This window comes from Malus sylvestris, chromosome 1 (genome assembly GCF_916048215.2).
Source record: "Malus sylvestris chromosome 1, drMalSylv7.2, whole genome shotgun sequence".
Lineage (NCBI taxonomy): Eukaryota > Viridiplantae > Streptophyta > Magnoliopsida > Rosales > Rosaceae > Malus > Malus sylvestris.
The window spans coordinates 20,079,954-20,102,885 of NC_062260.1; the positions used below are offsets into that span (position 1 = coordinate 20,079,954).

The following is a 22,932-nucleotide window of genomic DNA, read 5'->3' on the forward strand; positions in this document are numbered from 1 at the left end:
GCCGAGCGTTTCCAATTTTTGGGGTGCGGCGGTCCAAGTCGCTCTTGGTGTGTGCACCACGTGCTTTTTCTGTTTATATTTGTTTTTCGAATAATGTTATTCATACTATATTTTTATACTACATTTCTATACTGGCATCTGATATGGATAGCCACATCATTTGAAAAATTTGCAAAACTCAAGGAAATGAAGGAGAAAAACTTCTCGTATACCAAAATCATCATTTAATTAACTAGTTTTTCTTAATTATTAGTTTATTAAATAATGAACTAAATTTAAAAATCTAATTAATTCAAATGATGTAGCTGTTCACATCAATTGCCACCTAAAGTGGTATGAAAATGTGGTATAAAAACATGATATAAATAGCATTACTCTTGTTTTTCTGGTGGGGTTGATTTATAATTTTTCATTGTCTAATGATTTATTTGGAAGTGCTTTTGAAATGTCTGAAATCGTTTTTAGTGAAATATTTTTGGAGCAAATTCTTAGTAAAATGCAAGTAAATATTGGAAAAGAATTGAGATCACATAAAATAACTAATTCTTCTTACAAAAAATATTTTATGTGCTTTTAGAACTTAAAAAACATTATTTTTAAAAGCGTTTTCAAATATGACCTCAATTATTTTGAAAATGAGGAAAATGTATAATATATTTTTCTCATGGAAGGGATGATTCATGAGTGGTAGAGTGGGTGTTGGTGGGTAAAGCAATTACTAGGAGATATGTTTCACATTTTTATTTTGGCAAGTCATGTTTCCACTAGTAGTAGTTAAGTTGGTACTTTTGCTTTTTTAAATATATTATTAAAGTAAATTAGTGGTCACCTTGTTTATTTTTAGTGAGGAATATTCTCAAGTCAAACTATATATTTCACTGATGGATTGTTACTGCTACGCGCAATAATTTGAGTCTTTGAGTTTTTATTTTTATTTATATTTATTTTTTTAAATACTAAAAAGATTTATAACTAAGGTTTCGAGAAAAGAGGTATAAATATATTAAAATGATAAGCGTTTCTAACCGACAAAGAAAGACGATTTTCTCATAAATGATAAGTGATTTGTACAAAATTTATTCTTTCAAAATGATGATTCAAGCGTTATTTATATTAAAATTAGAGTTTTAAGGAACTTATTTGTTAAGAGTAACAAAATTAATGTGCATTTGGTTAAAAGTTTCATTTATAGTCAGAACATCACGTAATATTATCAATTCAATTATTATAATAAACCACATCTTATCATACGTGTGAAATTGGAAGACTGATAATCTCATCTCTACTAATTAGTGAAACACTCATTATTAACCAAAACCCTATGAAATCACTAATTTAACCCTTTAATTAAAACAGAACATGAATAAGAAATATAAGACAGAAATGTAATTTCACACAACCAAATTTTGTTATTTTTTTCAAAGCCTCACCTACATGTAATCCTAACATATCTCTAATTAAAAAATAAAAATAAAAATAAAATAAAAAATTTCAGACTCCCACATTCTCTATCACTCTCTTCCTCTCTCCTTCTATTTCAAAAACAAAAATAGAAAAAAATTCTCACACACTTTATGCGTGTGCCCATATGCTTTTAGTTATGTACCCCTAAAACCCACGTCACGGCTGACGTAAAATAAAAATAAAAATTTGGACTTTGTCGCATATTGTATTATTTGGGCAGTTAGACTTTAGGCCAAGGACCAAAAATAAACATTTTCATAAAAATCACCAATTATTAACCATTTTATACTGAATTTTAGTCAATTTGAGACTGAAAATGTACACTGCATTTTTCTTATTTTTCGGCTAGCTCATACCGAACGCTGAAGAACACATTCGGGTTCTGCTAAAAAGGAAGAGTCAAGTCAGTTTTATTAGAAGAAACAAAACTAGCAATGATCACTTAAGAGACGTATCCGCCCGGAAAAGAGACTAAATCTATATCATACAACCTAATCGGGAGTTGGCTCCTCGACGGATTTCCTGTATTCCGGTTTCAGCTCATACGTCCCTTGATTAGCTCCCTTGTTGTTGTACACACAGAGGTCCTTGAGTATGTCTTTCAAAAATTGCTGCCAAAAACAAGTTCAGTGTCAAATCATCGATTCATAAGAACGGTGGATTTTCCTAATGTACCAACATAATGATGATAAAACAAAAAGGCTCACAGTTAATCAATATCATCACCCTCATTGGTGTTGCAAGTTCAAAAGAATGGAGTCTTGGGTTTGGTCTGTTTTACCTTTCAGCGTTAATGCCACTCCCATGTATTTCCGGCGATACAAAAATTCTAGATTTCCCGGTATCAGATATCTAACCGAGAGTAGGGTTTGTATGACATAATGTAGGGTACAGTTTCTTATGTAGCTGCCTTTAAACAATGGTTTTCGCATCAAAAATGCGTTGAAGATTTAGTTTCTCGATTATGCTACTCCATGGTAAAAACTAAAAAGTAGCAATCTGGTTGCCTAAATTCCGTGCTATGCAGCAGAAACTTGGAAACGGAAAGATCTTACATTGATTTGGAAGGGGAAAGATTATGATAGTACTGTAAACCAGATATTACAAGGCAAGCAGGAAGAAAATAAGTGGAAAACATAACATACTTCTGGTTGGTTTGTCTCTTGGATCAGTTGCCTTAACGTCCGGTTTGGTTTCTGTTCAAAGAGATTAAACATGATATCCTCCATTTCTCCGCGGTCCTTCCTTGTTCTTTTCATGTCTGACCCCTTCGTCGGCATTTTCTTTTTCTCCTATATGAAAGACAGGTTCTACTTATGCTTAACACAATGGTGGATAATCAATGGTGAACTTATATTCTGACATACAAATGCGGAGCGGAATGATGTGATGTGAGTGCATTAAGGGAAACAAGGAATAATTTTACTGGAGAAAATAGTGCAGAAGAAGAGGGTAGCTATACGCACGCTGGGTCCAGGAGACACAAAACCGATCATCATCCCAGGCCTGGGTCTCATATGAGCCCCATTGTCATTGTTCATCACCTGAAATTTGAAAAATGGACAAATTAGTGGATATATTACTGGAATAGAGTATTAGATAACCCAAATAGAGCATGAGAACAAATATATATAAAGTAGTTCGGGGTACCTGGATCTTTCTACTCTTCATAGATTTTTTGGTCCGTTCGCGGCAAAGTTTCCCATAGTTCTCAAGGTTCTCGTTATGGGGTTTCATGTCAAGTTTGTCCAATATGTAGCCCTCAACGGATAAAGTCCCTATGATGATATAGAATTTCAACATTCAGTTAAGATCACCACACTGACAGCTAAAGTTCATAAGTGCTCGTGGCTGTGCCGAAGTAAATATAATCTTCACAATTTTTAACACATTGTTTCTGATTTGAGTATTAATCCCTCAAAGCATGTATTTCCAATGGAATAAGTGATATTAAACTGTTCTTTGAGGATATATATATTCGAATTTAAGAACCCGAATCCATAAACTCGGGTATTTTCATTTCTTAATGGCCCAAAAACTTGCTTTCCCTCCCAACACAAAACCAGTTTACGCAGCAACAATCTGTTGGAAGTACCATTTACCATGTTAGCAGTCAGAAAAAAAAAAAAAAAAAAAACAACGAGCGGAAAACTCTGCAATGTATCTCTCAGCAGAACAATGTCAAAGCAAAGTGGATATCCAACAAGAACAGCAGCATCATAACATCAAGCCGATTGCATTTCAGTATCGAAAAAGCCACGGGGGAAAGAGGGAATGCTTACCTTGTGATGACTCCGCAAACACAGACATTGGAATTTTGTTTTTACTCATCTCCAAAGCGTAACACTTGGGTACATTTTCAGATTCCGTGGCCGCCAGTTCCATGGTGAACTGAGTGTCATTTAAACAACTTGGTAACCAAGGAAGGGCAACAAAACAAGGATGTATGTATGCACAGATGAGTGGCATTATAAACATGAAGACTATAACCCAAAACTACACGAAATTAAGCAGAAAATTTTCGATATTTTACTTTAAACTAATCTAAAATGTGGGGGAGGGGAATTCGAACTTGTGCACATTAGTGCCTAGAGGAAGAACATCTGCAAGGAAGGCAACAAACAAGGATGTATATGCGAAGATTAGTGGCATTATAAACATTAAGAACTTGACCAAAAACTGCGCAAAATTAAGTAGCACAATTTTCAATATTCTACTTTAAACTAATCAAAATTGCGGACAGGGGATTCAAACTAGTGTGCATAGAATAGCTTAAACCTATTAAACCCATAAAATAGCTTAAACCTATTGAACCCACATCTGACAATCAAAAACAGAGAAATCCACACGATCAAAGGCAAAATGTTAAGAAACAACAGAATGCAAAAGAAAAACAAAGATCACGGCCCGAAACGACAATGCATGCACAAAAAAGGAGGAACTCAAAACCCAAAAGGCAAAAACGTTGACAATTCAATGTGATTGAGTGAAGAACATGTGTGCGTATAATACACACACACACACACACATATATATATAAAGAAGAAGAAGAAGAAAGTACCTCTGTTGTCTTGGTGATAGGGTCCAAACAGAAAACCACCTTGGCCACAGGGGGTGAAGACTGCTGCTGATCAGAAGCGGAGGCAGCGGCGGCGGCTGAGAAATCAGGTTTCAGACAGCGAGAGACGCGCGGGGGAGTTTTCATGAGCCACAGTGGAATATTTGCTCCCTTGGTCTCCAACAAACGCCCATTGACGACATTCTTATTGCCTTGTTGTGGCTTTTGGTCTTCCATCTTTTGGCATTGGGTTGTCGCCACGGCCATAGGGTTCATTGTTTATTTGCTCAGAGAGTGAAACAAGAAACGGTTTTTCCTGATCATTCTCCGACAGATGTGCAACGGACATGATCATACTTCTATACAAAGATTTGTTGTCGGGGGTTAAAGTGAAAATGTCAATTAAATCGCCCAACTATATTATAATTTATAACACGTAGAGTAGTAACACAACGCGACAATGTTCTCGGTTCATCCATGCTCTTAGGACTGCATTACTTATTTGTCCCAATCCTGTCCGTGAACATTCTATAGCTTAGCATGAGTGACAGTGGAATCATGTAGTGTCTAAATCCTACCTTTTCGGTTAGTGTTTAATGAAAAAAAGCACTTGAACCTGTCTTGTGGAGAAAAACCTTCTTTGAAAAGCTTTCTACTACGCATAAGTACTTATAAACTTTCCTGCCAAACATAACTGGAAGCACTTATGGTTGTATGAAAGCACTTTTGACCATCAGTCCCTAACATGCCATAAACTAAAGTTTGCCGGATGGTTTACCACGAATTCAAATTATTTGTTAATCATGTTTATGGATCATGGATTGGAATAACATCCATCCAGCAAGGGTAGGATATGGAGAGCTTCTACCTTGCAAGAAAATGCATACGGAAAGAGTTACAACCGAAAAGTATAAATACGAAAACAAAGTAAATGAACAAAAACAATTCTCGATTTTGCGAGTTAAACATTGAGAGGATACAATCTAGTGAAGCAAAATAATACAAATATTGCTAAATAAACGAGTATGAATTACACTCATCGCAATATCACACGTCTCTTGTTCCCGTTTCTTGAAAAACAAGTCATAGCAAAAATAAGTACACGGGGTAACATTTGTAATGGTGGTCATCAAAATCAGTTTTTAAGTTACACAGTTGAGCAGAGCGGTGTTCAAGATGGAACAGAATCGGAGTTGTTGCTCCCAGTGGAGTTCTGTTTCCTTTCTGCTTGAAGTGACCGGCACAATGATTCAAGCTTTTCTTTCTGGTTCTTTGTTTTCTCCAACTGTTTCTTCAACCGTTCACGCTGCTCAGACCAACAGAAAATCAGTGTTATACCTCATCTGCACTGTTCCTTAATAAAGCATCAGAACGGTTTGATGTTTACTGTTGATTGATCACTAATGCAAAGAAAGAAAAACAAAGTGCAAGCAAACTATACCTCGTCTACAAGTTCTATAAGAGTGACATCTGTTTTCTCACATTTGCTCTTCAAGAATAAGTTTTCCTTCTTGAGTTCCTTGATGGACTTTGCCATCTAGGGTTTTGCACATGTAACAAACAGAAAGGTAGGTTAGTTGAAGATGAACATATAACGCGAGTTATGCTGCACTGGAGAAAGCAGTGAAAGTATCTAAATGAAATGTAATTTGAATGAATATGTCACCTTTTCAATCTCCTGTTTAAATGTCTCAAAAACTTCATTGCTTTTCAACAATGCATCCTGCACGATAAATATTTATCAGTTTAGACCAGGTAGATTTGTACGCTGATAACACAAACATTCAGCACTCGTAAGGTGCTCTACCATGTATCTTAAGGATCCATTTTGAAAGAAGAGTGATCAAGATTTCCAAATTGAGCACACAAGAGCAGGATGACTTTCTTCAAGTGTCTAATGAACGCACACGTTGGAAGAAAACCCAAAGTCTAAGCACATTTAATGATTTAAAAAGTCCAAGGAGACTTGAAAGTTACCTTGTTTTTGCCTACATCTCACCTGTTAACTACTAGGACTTATAATTCCAAGTAAATTAAGGACACAAATTGTATCATGTCATGAAAATTGCACAAGTTAATAATATATCCAGCAAAAACCAAGGTAAGGTCTTTTCTTTGTTTCATGATATTGCATGACATACTATGTGTGCAACAACCAAACGTCTATAAGTGTATGCACGTGAGACTCAACCTACTAGCATACCCCATAACTAACACACCTAGAGCCTAAAGGGCAAATGGACCAACATAGTTTTGTACTCTGAGAATTCTGCAGAGAAATATTGACAGCCTCTAACCAAGCAATAACTCATCCGGTTCTGGTGACAAGGTTTCATAATAATGGGTAAAAGCAATGCGTAAGACAGAAGAATATAACCTGAAACTGTTGGAATTTCTCTCCATCAGCTGTCAACTGTAAGCGCAAATTCTTTTCAGTTGATAGTAACTGTGACACCTGTTCCGCATATAATTTCATCTGGGACTGTTCCTGGAGTAATTTCTCTTCATGCTGCTTAGTCTTCAAATCAGCAATTTGAAGCTCCAGTGATTTCTGCTTTAACTGTTCATCCAAAACAAAACCACTACAGAAAAGTTAAGTCCCTACCTAATAAATTAAACTATCATTATAACTAACCTAACGTCATTCATACAAGTTACAGCTAAATTTTACCTTCTGTTCATATTGCTGTTCAGAAAGAGTGTGCTGATAAGTGAGCTGCTGGAGCTTAGTTCTTAACCTGAAAATGAATGAATGTTAATTATCTAATTTTAACACAATAAAGATAAATTATAGAAGCCTATATGATGAGTGCAAGCACAAGGACAACCAAAAAGGGAATAAAACAATGGCATGAATCAGCCAATTGAACCGAAAAAAGAGATACCGAGCTGTCAAACTTTTGTAATGAATAATACATGACACTACCCTCCTATAAGGAAAAAGTTTAATATATGACACTTAGGATGAAATTGATCAAGTTTGGTCTCGTTGAGACACACACATGCTAGGGATCTCCAAGGTAAGTAAATCCGTTTTGCTATGGTATTTTCTGCAAGATATAGCAAGCTTATTTCCAACGACATCTGGGTCTTACATTTCATTCTCCTTTAGCTGAGAGATACATTCTTCCTTTTGCTCATCCAATTTAGTGCTCACATCCTATAACCATAGGAATTTAATGTCAGAAAACATGCATTAAAGAAAACAAATAAGGAACCGAACCAATAATTTTTTTCTTTTAAAATAGAAAGGAAGTAGTTCTGAATTCTGATGTTCGGAAAGAATACAAAAATGCTTGTTACTCAACTGAACCCTTATTGCTTGTATGTTCTTTCTTGAATCTCTACTAGATATAATCACGATACAACAAAGTACAAACCAAGAAATATTGTCTGTTTTTACTTTCCAACACACTCGGAATGTTAAGTTGCAAAATATATGGACTTTGGGTGTTTGTACCTTTAAAATATCTCATGGTTGTAGAGTATAGTAGTACATGAAATGTTTTGTAGTATATAATAGGAAATGCTTGGATTAATAAGTCAACGGTAGTTACAATTCAATTCCCTAAGGAAAAGGTGGCCTATAGAAGATAAGAAGATGGAATCAAACCTTTATTGCATCTTGGAACTTGACTGATAAATCTAATCTCAAGTTCTGCCCCTCCGTTGACACCCGTTTGCACTCATCCTGTTAAAATTATCAGGAAGCCATCAGTGTTTCTAGGTCGGTGACAGAGTATTGATCAACTTCACAACTGACCATAACAAACTGTAAGATGGTCAAAAAATTAAAGATGGTATTGACACTAAAATTAATGTCAAGAGTAATAGATCACAAGCCAGTAGTGTGAACTTGTCATTTCAAAATGTTGAAGATGATGTGGTAGGCAGTGAACATGATGATAATAGGGGATCTAAATCAGATGAACTGAAAAATTACACTCAACTCGACAAAAGTTTACCCTTCTTTTCTACACCAGATACTTCTCCGTCAATAACAATACACTAGAGTGCAGAATAATCCAGTGCACCCTAAACTATACCTCAACCTCAAAGCAATGGGACAACAAAGGAAAAGCAACAAATACTTTCAGCTCCCTCTTTGCAAATTTTTCTAATTTACTAAAAATAAAAAATCAATGAGAAAAGATGTCATCGAGGGAAACTTGACACTTTGGTTTCAAGCCTACAATATAGTTAAGTGGACTTCGTCATGGTATGCAAAAGTGGGTACTGTACAAGGGCTACACCTCTACTTCGATTCATCCTATGGCTATTAATAGAAAGTTAAGTTTTCATGGTCAATCAGAACCTAGACAAATATGAAGTTTGCAGAACAATCATTTGAAGGATATGCAGTCAGTCAAGAGGTAGCATACCATTAATACTTTGTTCTGGCGTTGTAACTCCCTGCACAAGGACTCAAGCTTATCTCGAACAGAAATGGCTAGAAAGAAAAAAAGGATGCAAGTAATTAGTTATTAAGATTCTCTACAATGTTGCTCATGATATAATTGTTATTATAAAAATGTCACTCCACTAAGGCTTCACGAAGGCTATATCCTTCGTTCAGAAAATACTGTTAAATTAAGGTTATCAACATAATCAATTAACTTTTACTATCTAGCTACTAATAATTGGGAATTTCGAAGCTTTGATTCATATCATTCTTCTATTTCATGAAAATTTGTGACACGGGATAGTACATCATAAGTGTAAGAAATCCATTTCTGGATCAATTATTATAGCACCACATACATGCAGTATACTTAAATACCTACAAAATTTCAATGTTACTAGAAAAAAAGATATGATTTCTTCGGCAATAACCCCATAGTGGAAGTGTACACATCAGTATATGTTATGAAAAGTTTCGGTTGTAAACATTAGCATAGCTATCTCGACATACCCGAATCTCTTTCAGCAAGAGCTTGTTGATACTTCAAGGTGAATTCTATGAACTCCTTTTCAGATTTAAAGGTACGCTTTACACTCTTACGTTTGGTTTCAGTGGATTCCTGAGGAAAATTTTAATCCAACTCGGTAACTGTATTGATGATTCACATATATAACATTTTGACTGAAGATAGCATCATATAAATCTGTCTCAGACAAGAAAACAACACACATGATTTTTGGCATAGGTCAAGCACACAAATTGATAGAGTCTAAAAAGAGATCTAGTGATATGTAATACTAACTGTTTTTCTGTTTTTCAAAGTTCCAACACTCTCCAATGAGGACGTTTCCTTCAAATTGGTGGGTGACGCATCTGAGCCTCCTTCAGCTGCTGATAGGCAATAACAGACGGGTGGCAAACAAATATCAAAAACTCAAATGAAAAGGACCACTTACAAATATAAGTATACATTTTGAGTTAATTTCTTTAAGAGGGAAATCACAGGGTCAAGATACTTACGTCTCTCTGAACTTTGAAATCTTGCTTCAACTTGTTCCTCCTTTACCTCACCGCCTACAGATAGCCCAACCGAAGCCTCAGAAACAGAAACAGATGAATCAGGCATGACGAGTGTACCTTCTTCTGTCTGCTCGGCAGAGGCATCTTTGGGAACCTGAACTGATTCTACTGAAACATGAGAACTATCTGTTTCAGACAACAGAACAGGAAACGTTCTCAGTTTCTGAGTCTTCTCTGCCCTATCCTGGCTTGGCTGAAACTCATTTGCAGCCGATTCACCTACAGGTTCCTTTGAACTATCCCTTTCTGTAGAATTATCATTCTCGTTGTTACCCAACGGCTTCTCTTGTTCTACGGTTGGAGTTGCCGGAGCCAGCGGCTCTGGGGAGCTCACAACAAACCCATCAGGCAAAGAATCAACTTCAGGAAGCTGATTTGCTTCTGGGTTCTCCATTTCACCTACAATGTTCACCATGTATCAACTCATAGAACCATCGAAATCTACACCGCCCCGTTTACGAATTGCAAGAAAAAACACCATATCTCCATTTGCAGCTAGGTTTACTCATGTTAGCTCTGCTGACATTCAGGAAAACAGCAACACTAGAACCTATTGCCATTGGGTTGCTAAGAAAATTTCAATAGAACCCAAATCAAACTAAAAGATTCAATCTTTAAGCTGCTGAGTAAAAACACACCTAAATTATGACTAAAATCTTAACCTTGGGTTAAATTTCAAAACTTTTGTTATCTGGGAAACCAAGAAAACAGAAGCCAATTCATTCTTTGTACTTTTATCAAGAGAACGAAAAGAATACAAAATTTTCAAACACCCTGACAGTGACATCCATCAATCGGCACCATTGAGAAATCTGAACCATCACAGACGAGATTTTACAGAGAGCAGAAATGAAACAAAGAGAAAGGAGAAATTACCTTACCTGGTAGATTATGTGAAAGTGAGAGAGAGAGAGAGAGAGAGGACAAAGGAAGTGACCGAACTGCGTTGTCTTCCGCCAAACGGATTGCAACTTGTTTGTGGTTTTGTCACTCACCTTCGCTTCGCCTACTTGTGTTTGTGTCCTACAGAGAGAGGGCACTTTTCGGTCACCTAATTTCATTTGTTTTCTTTTTTCTAATTTTTATAAAACCTACTCTCTTTTTTTTGTCAAATTTATTTTTATTAGCTTATTGTGAGATTTAGCTGATTCCATATTCATTAATACAGATAATATTATTTGTAAAAAAAAGTATTACGGATTAGTGGCATCTAGTTATGGTCTAGTGATATTTTTTTTCACTTGTAAGTAAGAGATCTTAGATTCGATTATCACCAAAATGCGAATTTGAACCACGTTATTGTGGCTAGCCCAGTGTGAGGTGGCCTAGTCCATCCCCATCCCTTTAGTGTAGATAATATTGTTTGTTAAAAAAAATATTACGGATTAGTAATGTTTCTCTTCACTTGTTGTAAGGGAGAGATTTTAAATTTCGAACATGATGAATTCGCAACTAATTTATTCTCTGAAAAATCTCATTGTAAACTCTTTATAAATGTTTTTTTTTCTGATTATAAAATAAATAGAATTCTGAGGGGCGGGGAGGCTCGAACCGAGTAAGAAGGGCCACAGAGATGCTTGATTTCTCAGCAACCCTAGCTCTCCTCAAAACTTAATGCATTGTAAACTCTTTTTTTGTTGTCAAACTGTGGAAGGTGGCCTGGAGTTGATCTCGAACCGTTGTCGAGCCATGTCTCAAATCTAATTATAGCCCTTTGTATCGAAGCTTTGTCACATATCTCAACTTACAATCGTTCATAGACAAATAAATCCTCTTAGGTCTTCTTTTTGTAGTCCTTGATACAAAGTGCCACTTGATCGTCTTCTTTTTGTAGTTTATAGGCATCAAGGACTGATCGTCTTCTATCGCGTTGGAATGAGACATCCCAAGGTGAAATCTGAGACAGCCAGAGTGTGCCTTCAGACCCTCCAGTGAGTTGAACACTATTTTCTCCTTCTTCACATCATTGTTTATTTTTGTTTTTTCGATTCTCTTTTGATTTATTCAATTCAAACAAATATTATGTTAATGTGTACACATGACAAATATGAGTGTATGGACGGAGCTAGAAACTTTCTTGAATAAGAGCGAACTTAACCTCTTCATCGTTTTTTTCTCTCACACTTCATTAAGCCACAACTTGTATTTGTAGGCATTGTTTAAAAATATCAACTGAAATCAGTTAAAGTACTAAAATTATGGAAAATTCAAGTTATGTATACATTTTAGTTACATCATATTTCATGAAAGATGCATGGCGTAGTTAATATCCACAAAAACAAAAGAATACATGCACGAAGATTGCATGGATATATACTGTTCTTTTACTTGTTTTTGTGGACATGGTATCTAAGTTAGGCTGCCGTACGGTAGTATCTTACTTCCTAATTGGTTATCATCTTCATAATTCATGGCTATAAATAATAAGTGCTTTCGAAGGAGAGGCATGCATGCATACAATAATTACGTACACGCAAACGCACAAATGGTTATGGCGATGAGTATGAAGGCATATTGTGTGATGGTGGTGGCCATGGTGGTTCTTATCGCGTCCACCTTTCCTACAACTGCCTTTGCCGACCGCAAGAACATTGAAGTAGCCAACATTGATGCCAAGTGTAACGCCACCACTGATGCCAAATGTGACGCCGAGATCAACACCAAATGTGGCGCCAGCGTCGACGACAGATGTGATGCCAAGACTGATGCCAACAATGGCAGTGGGGTGGCTATTTCAGGTACTAGGAACAACGAGAAGGGCAGAAGTAGTGAGGAATTGATCATGTCAAGGATGATGGACAAGTTAGAATCAAAAGGAAAAACAAAAGGAAAAGAGGGAGTGTCAATGATCAATGGGTGCAGAGGCTCCCCATGCAATTCTGTAGTGGCCCCTTGCCAGCTCGGCTGTGTTTGCGTTCCCATTAACTTCTTGCCTTTTGGCATCTGCAGTGGCCTCTGTTGCTAGCTCAACAGTCTCTACCTATATCATTCACTATATTTCATGCACAAATGTACTAATCTGCATGCATGCATTTCCACTAATCATGATTAGTATATAGCTACTGATCTGATCGATGCTTAATTTGTAATGAAATAAAATCGCTCAGTCAAACATATGTATATGCATACGTGTACATACTTGTATACGTTCATTCTATCTTGTGTATTTTTGGCTGTATTGTGTGTGTGTATATAGTATTCGAAGCTGAGTTCAGTCCTTGCTTCTTCTTCTCTTTTCGTTACTTTAGGTACTCGATCAAAACTTCTTGTTGGCCCTTAATTTTTAAGAATTGACTCTTTACTATCTAAGTTATGAACTCATAAACTTGACTCTTTTGTCTAACTATCAAGTTAAATTTATTTCGTACGATGTAGAACTCAGTTTTTCCATCTTCTACTTGCACGGAGTCATTTCAACATTAGTAATTCTTTCAAATGAAACTAACTTTTACAGCGACGAGAGGGGGAGAATGTGTTGTTGTGGGACAGTGAGATTTTACATGTAAAAAGATCGTTTTGCTTGTAGTGGATATGCGTATATACAGTAATATGCCAGGAAGACCCCAAACTGCACGTATGTACGTGTTTGTATACAGTTGGTGGAGCCAACATGACATCGTTAGTTGCCCATGACCCGAACAACTTCAAAATCCCTATGCATAATTGTTTGTGCATTTGTATTTGACCCCTATATTTGGCAATCTTCAACATTACTCGCCAGTTTCCTGCAACTGCTCTCAACAAATCTCTACAAATCATAGTAGTTGTCGACATACATCTGCATAAGCTTTTGAAAAATGTCGGCAAGAATCAGCAGGGCCCACTAGGTGCTTGAAGAATTATTCCGTTGAAGTTTTTTTAGATGAAATCATGACTCCATTATTTGAAACCATCTCTTGTTCCTGTATCTCCGCCTAAAGTTATTGCAGAGGGAAAAGGTTGGGCAAACATGTAAACCGAAATTTCGCAATTTTATTGTAAGTCCAACAACCAGCGTCACTAATGCAACGGTTGCTCACTGCTACTCCCATAAGGAACAAGCATTGGATGCTAGTAACAGTACATTACAACAAAAAACCCTAACAGATCGAACCCCTTCTATTTACAGATTGAACCCTTTCTAGGTGGTACGGAGAGAGGACCGCTGCATATGTTACAATGGTGAAACTTCTGCTATGTCCAATTGTAAAAAATTTCTGGATAGGGATCGATGCTTCTGCAACTTCAAAATATCACCAAGTCGACGCAAATAAGTTACCTGAGAAGGCAAAGAAATACTGTCAGAGAATGCATCTAGCTCTAGGCTTGCCGAGACAAGCATGCTCACACGCACGCGCGCACAAACATGCAATTCAGCTGACTTCTACTTTGTGATGCCTCTCTAGGTAATTGAGATATCGACATGTCAAAATCAACATTATTGAACTGAAATTCATCATGTCAACAGCGAGGTTTTAAATTTACGATCAGCACAAAACAAAGTGGTTTAAAAACAACTTTGCAGTGAAAAGGAATGGCCAAAACCTTGATTTTACAAACCCAAAAGGGTTTGCCTGTCCTATATAATGAATAAATAAATAACAAATATGAGAACATTCAGAATCAACAACCCAAGCAGACTATGAAAACTGAATAATGTACCTCAAGCAAGCAACAACTTTTTCTATTCAGAGTTGGATTCTACTGGTAGATACACTCGTTGCCTCAAAGTCCTTGGCTGACGAGGAAACGAGAAAGGTCCGTCTGAAAATTTCCGTGACTTTGCTTTGTTAGACCTAACTTCATCAGTTCCATCCTTAATTAGAGGAGTAGCTGCAAAGGATTCATAATATGAAACATCAGCGAAAAAAAATGAATCAAAACTGGCAATTATTTAAAGCATTATTACAATCACACAAAATATAAATATTTAGAGCATTTCATCATTTAAGTAAAATCTTGCTCCAACAATTACAAAGTTAAATAGGGCAAAATTTTTACCTTCATCTGATCCACATTCGTTACTCAACTGTACTTCATGTGTGGATACATGTTCAGGGCAGGCATTGGGAACATTTTCATCAACCCTGCCAAGTCGAAGAGAGATCCAGTCGTCCCCACTAATGCCGTTTGATTCTGGAGGATGTTGGCCAGAATCACACTCTTCCAACAAAGCCGAGGGCTGAGTTGGAAGAAAATTTTGCAGTGAGGGGTCCTCACTAGCAAAGGGCAAGGTATTTTCAATCAAGTCCAATCCAGCATCAGCATGGAACATAGAAGAGTTCATAACTTGGCTGCTTGGATTTAGATCCGCTGGAACCAATGTGCTATCAATGAAAGAACCAGAGACATTACCAAAATATTGGAACCCAGGATCTGTTCCACTTACTGGAAATGTACTGTAGGTGGTTCCAGAAGAAACTAAATTGGCATCTTCTTCTTCGGAGTCACTAAGAATGATGACGTCAGCATTCCCAGCTTCAGCAGAATCACCATTCTTATTTGAAAATGTCGGATCAGAATTGATTTCATTGTCCTCATTTACAGAGAAATCAAGGTTCCCGCTGGAGTCACTGCTGCTCATTGTTATCACATTGTGACTACAGCCCTCAAATACTTCCTCTAAGGTGTCAGGCTGATGCCCACGAACTTCAGTAACCCAATTATACTTCACTCCATTATCTTCGTTTAAACCAGATTCCAGCTTCAACTTCCTCGAGGGTTCTAAACCACTATCACCACATGGAGATCCATCGGGCAAATGCCACTGCGCAAGATCACCAAACTCACCTTTGGTCTTTGCACTCCAAGAACCATCTGGCTTTACATTGATCTCTGCTATGTCTTCTCCACAATTTCGCATCTGTCCACCAGATAAATAACAAGAAATGTCTTTGGTTCCACAACATTTCAGAGACACTACAAAAAATCAGATTGATCGTTACAGGAATTACCATAGTTGTAATGCGATTGAAATAACGGTCAATGATTACGTCCTCTACAGAGTAGTTCTTCAGGCATACAGGACATTGCCACTGCAACCATAATACACCATTTTGCATATTTGCAGATTTTGTAATAATAAAAAATAATAATTTATATGTTTATTGTATCACTTGCCTTCCTAGAGCGTTGGTTTAGCTCCACAAAAGTTTCAAGATCAAAGCAACCCATGTGGGCACAAGGTTTGAATCTGCCAGCTACCTTCATTCGACTGCCACTCATCTGATGGTTACATGTAAACATTATGTTATGGACAGCATTATTATGAGCTCTACACTACAAACAAGGCTTATATACACTATGTAGGAGACTTCTCCTTTCGGTATAAATGTCCTTACTATTATTTTACTGCAATTTACTTTTGCTCTAAACATCACTTGTGTGAAACGGGTAGAACCCACTCACATGCGCACTCTAGAATTAGTTACTTTAGGTTTAAATTAGTAGCACTTTCCACATCACCATCACTTTATGGCTTCATCACCTTCCGGGATACGGCCAACACAGCTCGATTCGGGTGTCCAGTTGGATATTCCAGGTCAAGGTGTGTCAATTTGGTATCAGACTGCAAATTGCAGCCCATTGTCTGTGATCCGCAGCCCGTGGCTAAGGACTGTAAGCTGTACATTTTTCATTGGGATCAACCAGCCTGTTTAGCCAAGGTTGATTTTGTGCTCTTATAATTAATTGGCTAGCAGGAAGGCAAGCCTTGTCAGTATGAATGTAATAACAAATAGTCTTAGAAAACAAGTATGAAGTAAGGGTCGTACGATCTATGTTATGCTGAGAAACAATGGGTCTATGGGCGTGATAAAGGGATGGTCACCAGGAAATCCCTAGGACTTAACGGTTCCGTGGACCACGCTTCAAGATAGGCACAAGGAAACCTGACCTAATGCCTCAGACAGACTACTCTCCCAACATTTCTGAAGTTCCAAATTAAGATATAAGCCTTAGTTTTCCTCTAAGGTGTATATTATAAAAAATAAAAATATCAAAAGCTCAATATTTATGGGCAGCCTCAAGCTTCATCCTAGCATTCTAAGAATCTAAACATTATAAAATTTAACATTAACAAGTGCATGCAGTTAAAGGGTGTGAAAATATCAAAAGAAAACGACCATCACTTACAGGGCAGCGGAGATTTACTGATATTGAGTCTGAAATCACTTCCAGGTCACTATCACTATCTTCAGCTGCCACAGCAGGCCCACCGCCAATGCAACGACGAATTCGTGCTAGTGCATCTTCAAAAAGCTCACCATCTTCTTCTTTAGGAATCAAGTTGAGAACCTGGATAAAAAAAAGTTGAATAAAGGAGAAACACAGCTGGTGAGATGACATGCTATCCAGATTTGCATATCTTCCTTTCAACACAGGTATTTCTCAGAATTTAATACTTTGAACTTGAATGGTATTCTCAGAATTTTCAGATTATTTCATTGGTCAATAATGTTTCCTTGATTCTACTTTTTCAGGGATCAATAATGGTCCAAAAAAGATATCTGTATATTCATGCTTATGGGAATTTCTCATGTACATACTCAATTTTCTTTTCCGGGTCCTGAGAATCTAGTGCCAAGGACAGCAGATTACAGATTAGGTGCATTGCATCCATCCACAAGTACCATCCACATAACTTACTGAGTGAGCTAACCAGCTCTACTCACCAGCATATGTTCCAGGACTTAGGTTATTATCTTTCGAAAACACTTTAAATGAAGAATCAGTGATGTACCTGCTGAACTGTTCGTCGCTTTACTAGTCTGACACCTAAACAGAAAGCACGATTATCACATGCCGATAGCGAAATCTTATTGATTCCCTCCCCAGTGTATATTGTGATCTGACATGAAAATAAATCAAATTAAACTGAAACACATTTTCTTAGAATGCATGGACCTAATTATTTGAAATGAAAAGTTAAACACTTAAATGTTAATAATACGAAAAATTAAAAACTATAAAACAACCACCAGAAGTAGCTACAAATGAAGTACACAACAATTAAGGAAGCATAAACCAAATAAGTATAGTACTTTACAACAAAATGGAGGATACAATGCATGGTCATCCAAAAAATACATGTATACTAAAGGAATGACAAATGAGTCTTAATCTCTATCAACAATGAGCAAGGCAAGGATTACAAGTGAAATCCTAGAATTATGAGATCAGCAATCACATAAACATATAAAAATCAGAAGTGAAATACTCACTAACGCCCCATCATCACGACCATTGGCACCTAACAATTGATGTGCAGGTCTATTCACTGTCCTAACATTCACACCTGTAAATAAAGGACAAATTGAAATGTAAGTTGAAATTGGGGATTCCTTCACTTTGACAAAAATAAACAGGGAAAACAATAGTAGGCCCCACCAGCCTGTAGTACCAAAAACTTTAATTCATGGGTCATCCAAGCTGCCCAATATCATACAAACTCAGTAAACAGCAATAGTTTATTTCTTGGCCTCAGGAGTGGAGGATAACTAGCCTAGGCTGCCTAGCTACTTACATGTATTTTTCAAGTATACTGTTTTACACAGTACGTGGATGCAGAACATCAAATTTGTGAAATCAAGAACAAACAATAGAGGTCACGACCATTGCAAGACAAAGCTTCATGTGGATTACTAAATGGTATTTTCATCTTATCTATCTCACAAGTCAGCCAATCCAGCCGACATACCTAATAGTACAGTTTCCTAGGGGGGGAAAAGAGGGATGAGGGGGAAAAGAGGGGGGGGGGGGGGGGGAAGAGAGAGAGAGAGAGAGTGGAAAGAGAAATGCAGATAGTGTGGTCACATTTCGTTTCATTTTTCATAGAAAAAACTGTCCAGGTAAAATTTATGTATCATCAATTGGTGGGAAAGGATGACCAAATTGCATACCATTGACCTGTAAATCTGCAAACTGTGGCCATTGCATCCTAAATGAAACACTATCATTAAGAAGTATACACCAAGCCTGTATAAAAAAAAATAAAACAAAACACATAAATAACTAATTTTCAAAGTACACCATCAATAAATGACCACAACTGGTCAATATATATAACCATCACTTATCGCATAACCAAAATGAAACAAACCTGAACATCATATTGATTATCCTTTAGTAGATCTCTATCAGCTCTAGAAAGTAGAAATGTCTTCTCTACACTCTGAGTAGGATTTGCACTGAAAACATTGATAACCATGTTAAAACAAAATACAACAGAATGGATTACTTGAGACAGAGAGAGAGAGAGAGAGACAGACAGAGAGACAGAGAGAAACTTACCCATCAATTGGAATATTTGAAGTAACTAGTTTCACCGGAGATAGTAGATCTACCACAGTTGCCCAAAAACTGCAGTTGGAACAGATGCAAAAATATCAAGGACCCCTCATTGGGGGGAAACTAAAATTAAAGCAAAAATCGAATGGGCTAACCCAACAAACTTAATAAATAAAAAACACCTTTGTCACCTTGAACCTAAGTTCCAGCATAAGTGAATAAAATAGAATGAGTGGTAGAGTTCATATTCAATAACCTTCCTATATTTCATCGATAAGGAATTTAACACATATTAAACACAAGTAAATGCCTGTTTCAAACCATCAATCATGGCATCATGCCTTTGAAAATGAATCATAAAGTTTACCTCTCATGTGGTAAAAGTTGCAAAACCAAATATCGTTTTGCCCAGTTGAAACTATATTTCATTCAGATTGAAGACTCAATTAAGTTAAAATTGAAAAATGCACGATACATACGGGTCTGCTCGTTTGAGACGACACAGTTCACAGTAGAATAGAGGCCGAACTGGTATATTGAAATCCCTTGTTTCCTCTGGAATAATAACACAACCAAGATGTTGCTGCACTTGACAACTTGAGTCCACACACTGCAGATAACATATACCTGAATTAGGTATTGTCCATAGATTTCTGAGTTGTTCTAGAAAACAACTTGAATCCAATATGAAATGAATGCTGAAATGCTCCTGCCAGTCATGCAAACCTGAAGAAATATCCAGCCAATACGACATATGAAACTAAATAGAATTTGTATGATCCTAACTAAAGCAAATGCTACCGAACCTGGATCATCAACCCATTAGACAATGCACTTCCACAGGGGCAGCAAATCTTCACATCTGGATCCTTAAAAGTTTTAACTTCCTTTTTACGTTTCACACTGCAGGTGTCTGAACCACTCTGTTCCTTTGAAGCAGAATCAGCTGACGATGTATTCGGCAATTTTCTGGGACAAAACAATAATATAACAATTAAAAGGCCATGAGATAGAGAGAAGAACATGATTATAAAGATTTCCAAACACACAGAAAAATGATACAAGGAAGATACAAAAAAAGGGACTTCAATCACAAATTCTCTTTTTGTAATCAGTAACCGCAAAACATTTCATAGAATAAAGAATTAGCCCCAAAAAATGTGCAACTTAAAAAGAGGAAAAGCAAAACCTTAACAGGATAAAACATATACAAAAACACTAAAGTAAAGTAGCACCTGTAAGCTTCATCAATCAGTTCTGCAACTCCTTTCTTCTCAATTATTTTTTTCTTCGATGAATGGAGTGCATTGGATGCTGCCAAGAACCCTGTAAATGAAGATTAATCTAATTTTTTATGAAGCACTCAATGAACAGGGACTCTTGATCAATTATGAAGAACCTGGTCAGCAGATGAATATTTCAGACTAAAATTTGTAAACACCCTGGATGTATTAAACGCCTAACCACTATAAGTGACACTAGGATGCAATACTTTTTGGGTTGTAGTCATAGTCGACTATTGCATTTTTCAAGAGGGACAATGACCACAGAATCTGAAACTAATTGTGTGGATGACGAAGTTGTTTGAAGAACTTACTATGTTGATCTGAAACTTCTGCTAAGATTCTATCAACCAGATCCTGCACAGAAAAGACAAGTACAAAATATAGTTTACCTCGTGTAACAAAATATGATTAAACAAAAACATTTTATCACTCAATGGATGTGTGTGAGCCATGAGGTTTTGAATCAATGATTCTCAACATGCTGTTAAACATAGATGAAAACATAAAAACATTAAATAATAATGCCTAAACTTCTAATAACAATGAGTAACTAAGTGGTTAAAAGATGTCTGATTAAGAGCTACAATCGAAAACTAAGGAAATTTAAAACAGTATGTCAATGCAAGACTGACCAATTATGATAAATAAACAGAATGATTGGGACAGCACATATCAAAGAAACTATTCTCAATCATTTGGAATTAGTTATTGAAAGATGACCCCACAAAGATCGCATGCTTAGAAGTAAACAAAAATGGGCATCTTCTGGCATGCATACGAAGTCTCAGTCGTTAAAGTCCTGTGTAGACAATGAATCCTTTCATAGTACACTCATACAGCAGGTGACTATATTCATGAGCAGATAAGGATATAACGAAAAAAAAAGCTAGGAGCCACCAATTTTCAGTGACATGAGACCAATGAGAGCCACGTTAAGCAAATGCAGACCAATTAATATATATATATAACAACGTACCTGTTTCCTCCCTTGCTTTGACATGCCCAGCTGAGTCAGAACGTCCTTAAGCTCTTTGACTCGAAAGGATGCCAATTTTCTCTGGAGGTTAGACATATATCAGAGAGAAGGGAAGAACAACATACACTCACACATAATGGCATGTGAACTTCTTAGTACAGCACAAATATCGATATAAGAAACTAACAACTGAATCACGAAAATAGATTATACTGAATGGAAAGCATGAGACTTTGATCCCTCCCCTCTCCCTAAACCCCCTCTCTCTCGATTATACAGAACAGAAAGCATGAGACTTTGATCCTCTCCGCCCCTCTCTCTCCAACCGCCCCCCCCCCCCCCCCCTCTCTCAAATGTCCAATTCAGAATGGCATGAGACTTTGATCCTCTATCTCTCTCTCTCTCAAATGATAATTCAGAATGCAATTACAATGCCACATTACATTAACAAACCACACAATTTGAAGTTAAACCACAAGAAATCAAACCAATTTTACCTTGCACTCAGCCACCACATCCATTTCTCTTTGCCCCCAACCACCAAACAGCAATCACCGAACCAATTTCAGCTCCAAATTCGCAAATTCCACCAAAATCGAGCCGAAACCGAACCCGAACCCGAAAACAATAATAATCTCAAACCAAAAATCAAAATTTCAATCAAATCAAAACCCAATTCTCCATTTTTCGAATTGACATAGTCGAGAGTGCCAATTTACCTCGTTGGGTTTCCACTCAGCAGCTCAGTCCTGCTGCCATCAGTGCCCACCTAAAAACTCAGACTTGGTCGACCGTTACGCGGCGGATTTCAATGGTTTATCAAAATCGTATTTTGGTCTCGGCGTATGAATCCGGGTTGGGATTGGGTGATTCAGCGCAGGCCTTGCACTGCTGGGTTTTGCTGGCGGCCTCTGATTGGACGGGTTGGGAGTCGTAGGTACGACGAAACACAATCACTTGATGTCGTAGGTGGTTTGTATAAGTAGCGATATCTGAGGTTTCTTCTTCCCTTTGTCTTGCATGTTTTGCAGCTCAGCAGCTATGGAGTTTGGGCTGTACGACTGGCGGCTTCTTGTTGACCTGCTTTCATACAGTGGTGTGGACCATAGACTTTGTTACCCTCTGTTTTCTATGGACACAGAAATGCTTTCCTATTAGAAATTATTGGTGTTAGATTTTGGATTTCATTATATTAGATTTGAGGTGGGCGACTGATAATCGTTGATTTGTGTAAAAAATTTAATGAGTATCGCGTGAACCGCAACTAATTTTTAAATATTTAAAAAGTCGTTGCAAGGAGACTCGCATACTGTCTTAAACTCGTAATTGTTGATTGCTATGAATATTTAATTAATTTAGCGCAAAAGGTAACAAGTCTTAACTTATTTAAATTGTCGGT

At 37.0% G+C, this 22,932-nt stretch overlaps 3 protein-coding genes across 8 annotated transcripts; all 3 read right to left on the reverse strand.

The window, feature by feature from the left end:
• Positions 1 to 1,735: 1,735 nt before the first annotated feature.
• On the reverse strand, positions 1,736 to 4,857 carry LOC126625579 (uncharacterized). Its single transcript, XM_050294636.1, has 6 exons — positions 4,526 to 4,857; positions 3,747 to 3,855; positions 3,115 to 3,242; positions 2,931 to 3,008; positions 2,610 to 2,756; positions 1,736 to 2,075 (listed from the first exon to the last, which is right to left on the reverse strand). Exons 1-6 carry the CDS (start codon positions 4,796 to 4,798, stop codon positions 1,956 to 1,958), a joined length of 855 nt encoding a protein of 284 aa, XP_050150593.1. The 5' UTR covers positions 4,799 to 4,857; the 3' UTR covers positions 1,736 to 1,955.
• A 597-nt stretch (positions 4,858 to 5,454) lies between these two features.
• Positions 5,455 to 11,059, reverse strand: LOC126630734 (uncharacterized). 4 transcript variants are annotated; one of them, XM_050300908.1, is made up of 12 exons: positions 10,886 to 11,059; positions 9,945 to 10,403; positions 9,727 to 9,815; positions 9,435 to 9,543; positions 8,905 to 8,972; positions 8,136 to 8,213; positions 7,618 to 7,682; positions 7,194 to 7,260; positions 6,900 to 7,082; positions 6,189 to 6,245; positions 5,964 to 6,059; positions 5,455 to 5,828 (listed from the first exon to the last, which is right to left on the reverse strand). In XM_050300908.1, the coding sequence occupies exons 2-12, from the start codon at positions 10,396 to 10,398 to the stop codon at positions 5,694 to 5,696; spliced, it is 1,401 nt and encodes a 466-aa protein (XP_050156865.1). In that variant the 5' UTR covers positions 10,399 to 10,403; positions 10,886 to 11,059; the 3' UTR covers positions 5,455 to 5,693. The 4 variants fall into 4 exon arrangements, with proteins under 4 accessions (XP_050156865.1, XP_050156874.1, XP_050156860.1 ...); XM_050300917.1 differs by having other exon boundaries at positions 10,881 to 11,041; XM_050300903.1 differs by lacking the exon at positions 10,886 to 11,059 and having other exon boundaries at positions 9,727 to 9,812; positions 9,945 to 10,838.
• Positions 11,060 to 13,956: 2,897 nt separating this feature from the next.
• On the reverse strand, positions 13,957 to 22,667 carry LOC126621362 (E3 SUMO-protein ligase SIZ1-like). 3 transcript variants are annotated; one of them, XM_050289828.1, is made up of 18 exons: positions 22,253 to 22,666; positions 22,031 to 22,168; positions 21,534 to 21,614; positions 20,869 to 20,911; positions 20,507 to 20,597; positions 20,078 to 20,240; positions 19,751 to 19,881; positions 19,275 to 19,343; positions 19,084 to 19,171; positions 18,884 to 18,959; positions 18,206 to 18,279; positions 17,725 to 17,832; positions 17,118 to 17,279; positions 16,104 to 16,208; positions 15,938 to 16,018; positions 14,985 to 15,846; positions 14,646 to 14,816; positions 13,957 to 14,262 (listed from the first exon to the last, which is right to left on the reverse strand). In XM_050289828.1, the coding sequence occupies exons 2-17, from the start codon at positions 22,052 to 22,054 to the stop codon at positions 14,668 to 14,670; spliced, it is 2,307 nt and encodes a 768-aa protein (XP_050145785.1). In that variant the 5' UTR covers positions 22,055 to 22,168; positions 22,253 to 22,666; the 3' UTR covers positions 13,957 to 14,262; positions 14,646 to 14,667. The 3 variants fall into 3 exon arrangements, with proteins under 3 accessions (XP_050145785.1, XP_050145794.1, XP_050145774.1); XM_050289837.1 differs by having other exon boundaries at positions 20,507 to 20,585; positions 22,031 to 22,667; XM_050289817.1 differs by having other exon boundaries at positions 22,031 to 22,666.
• Between the last annotated feature and the right edge of the window lie 265 nt (positions 22,668 to 22,932).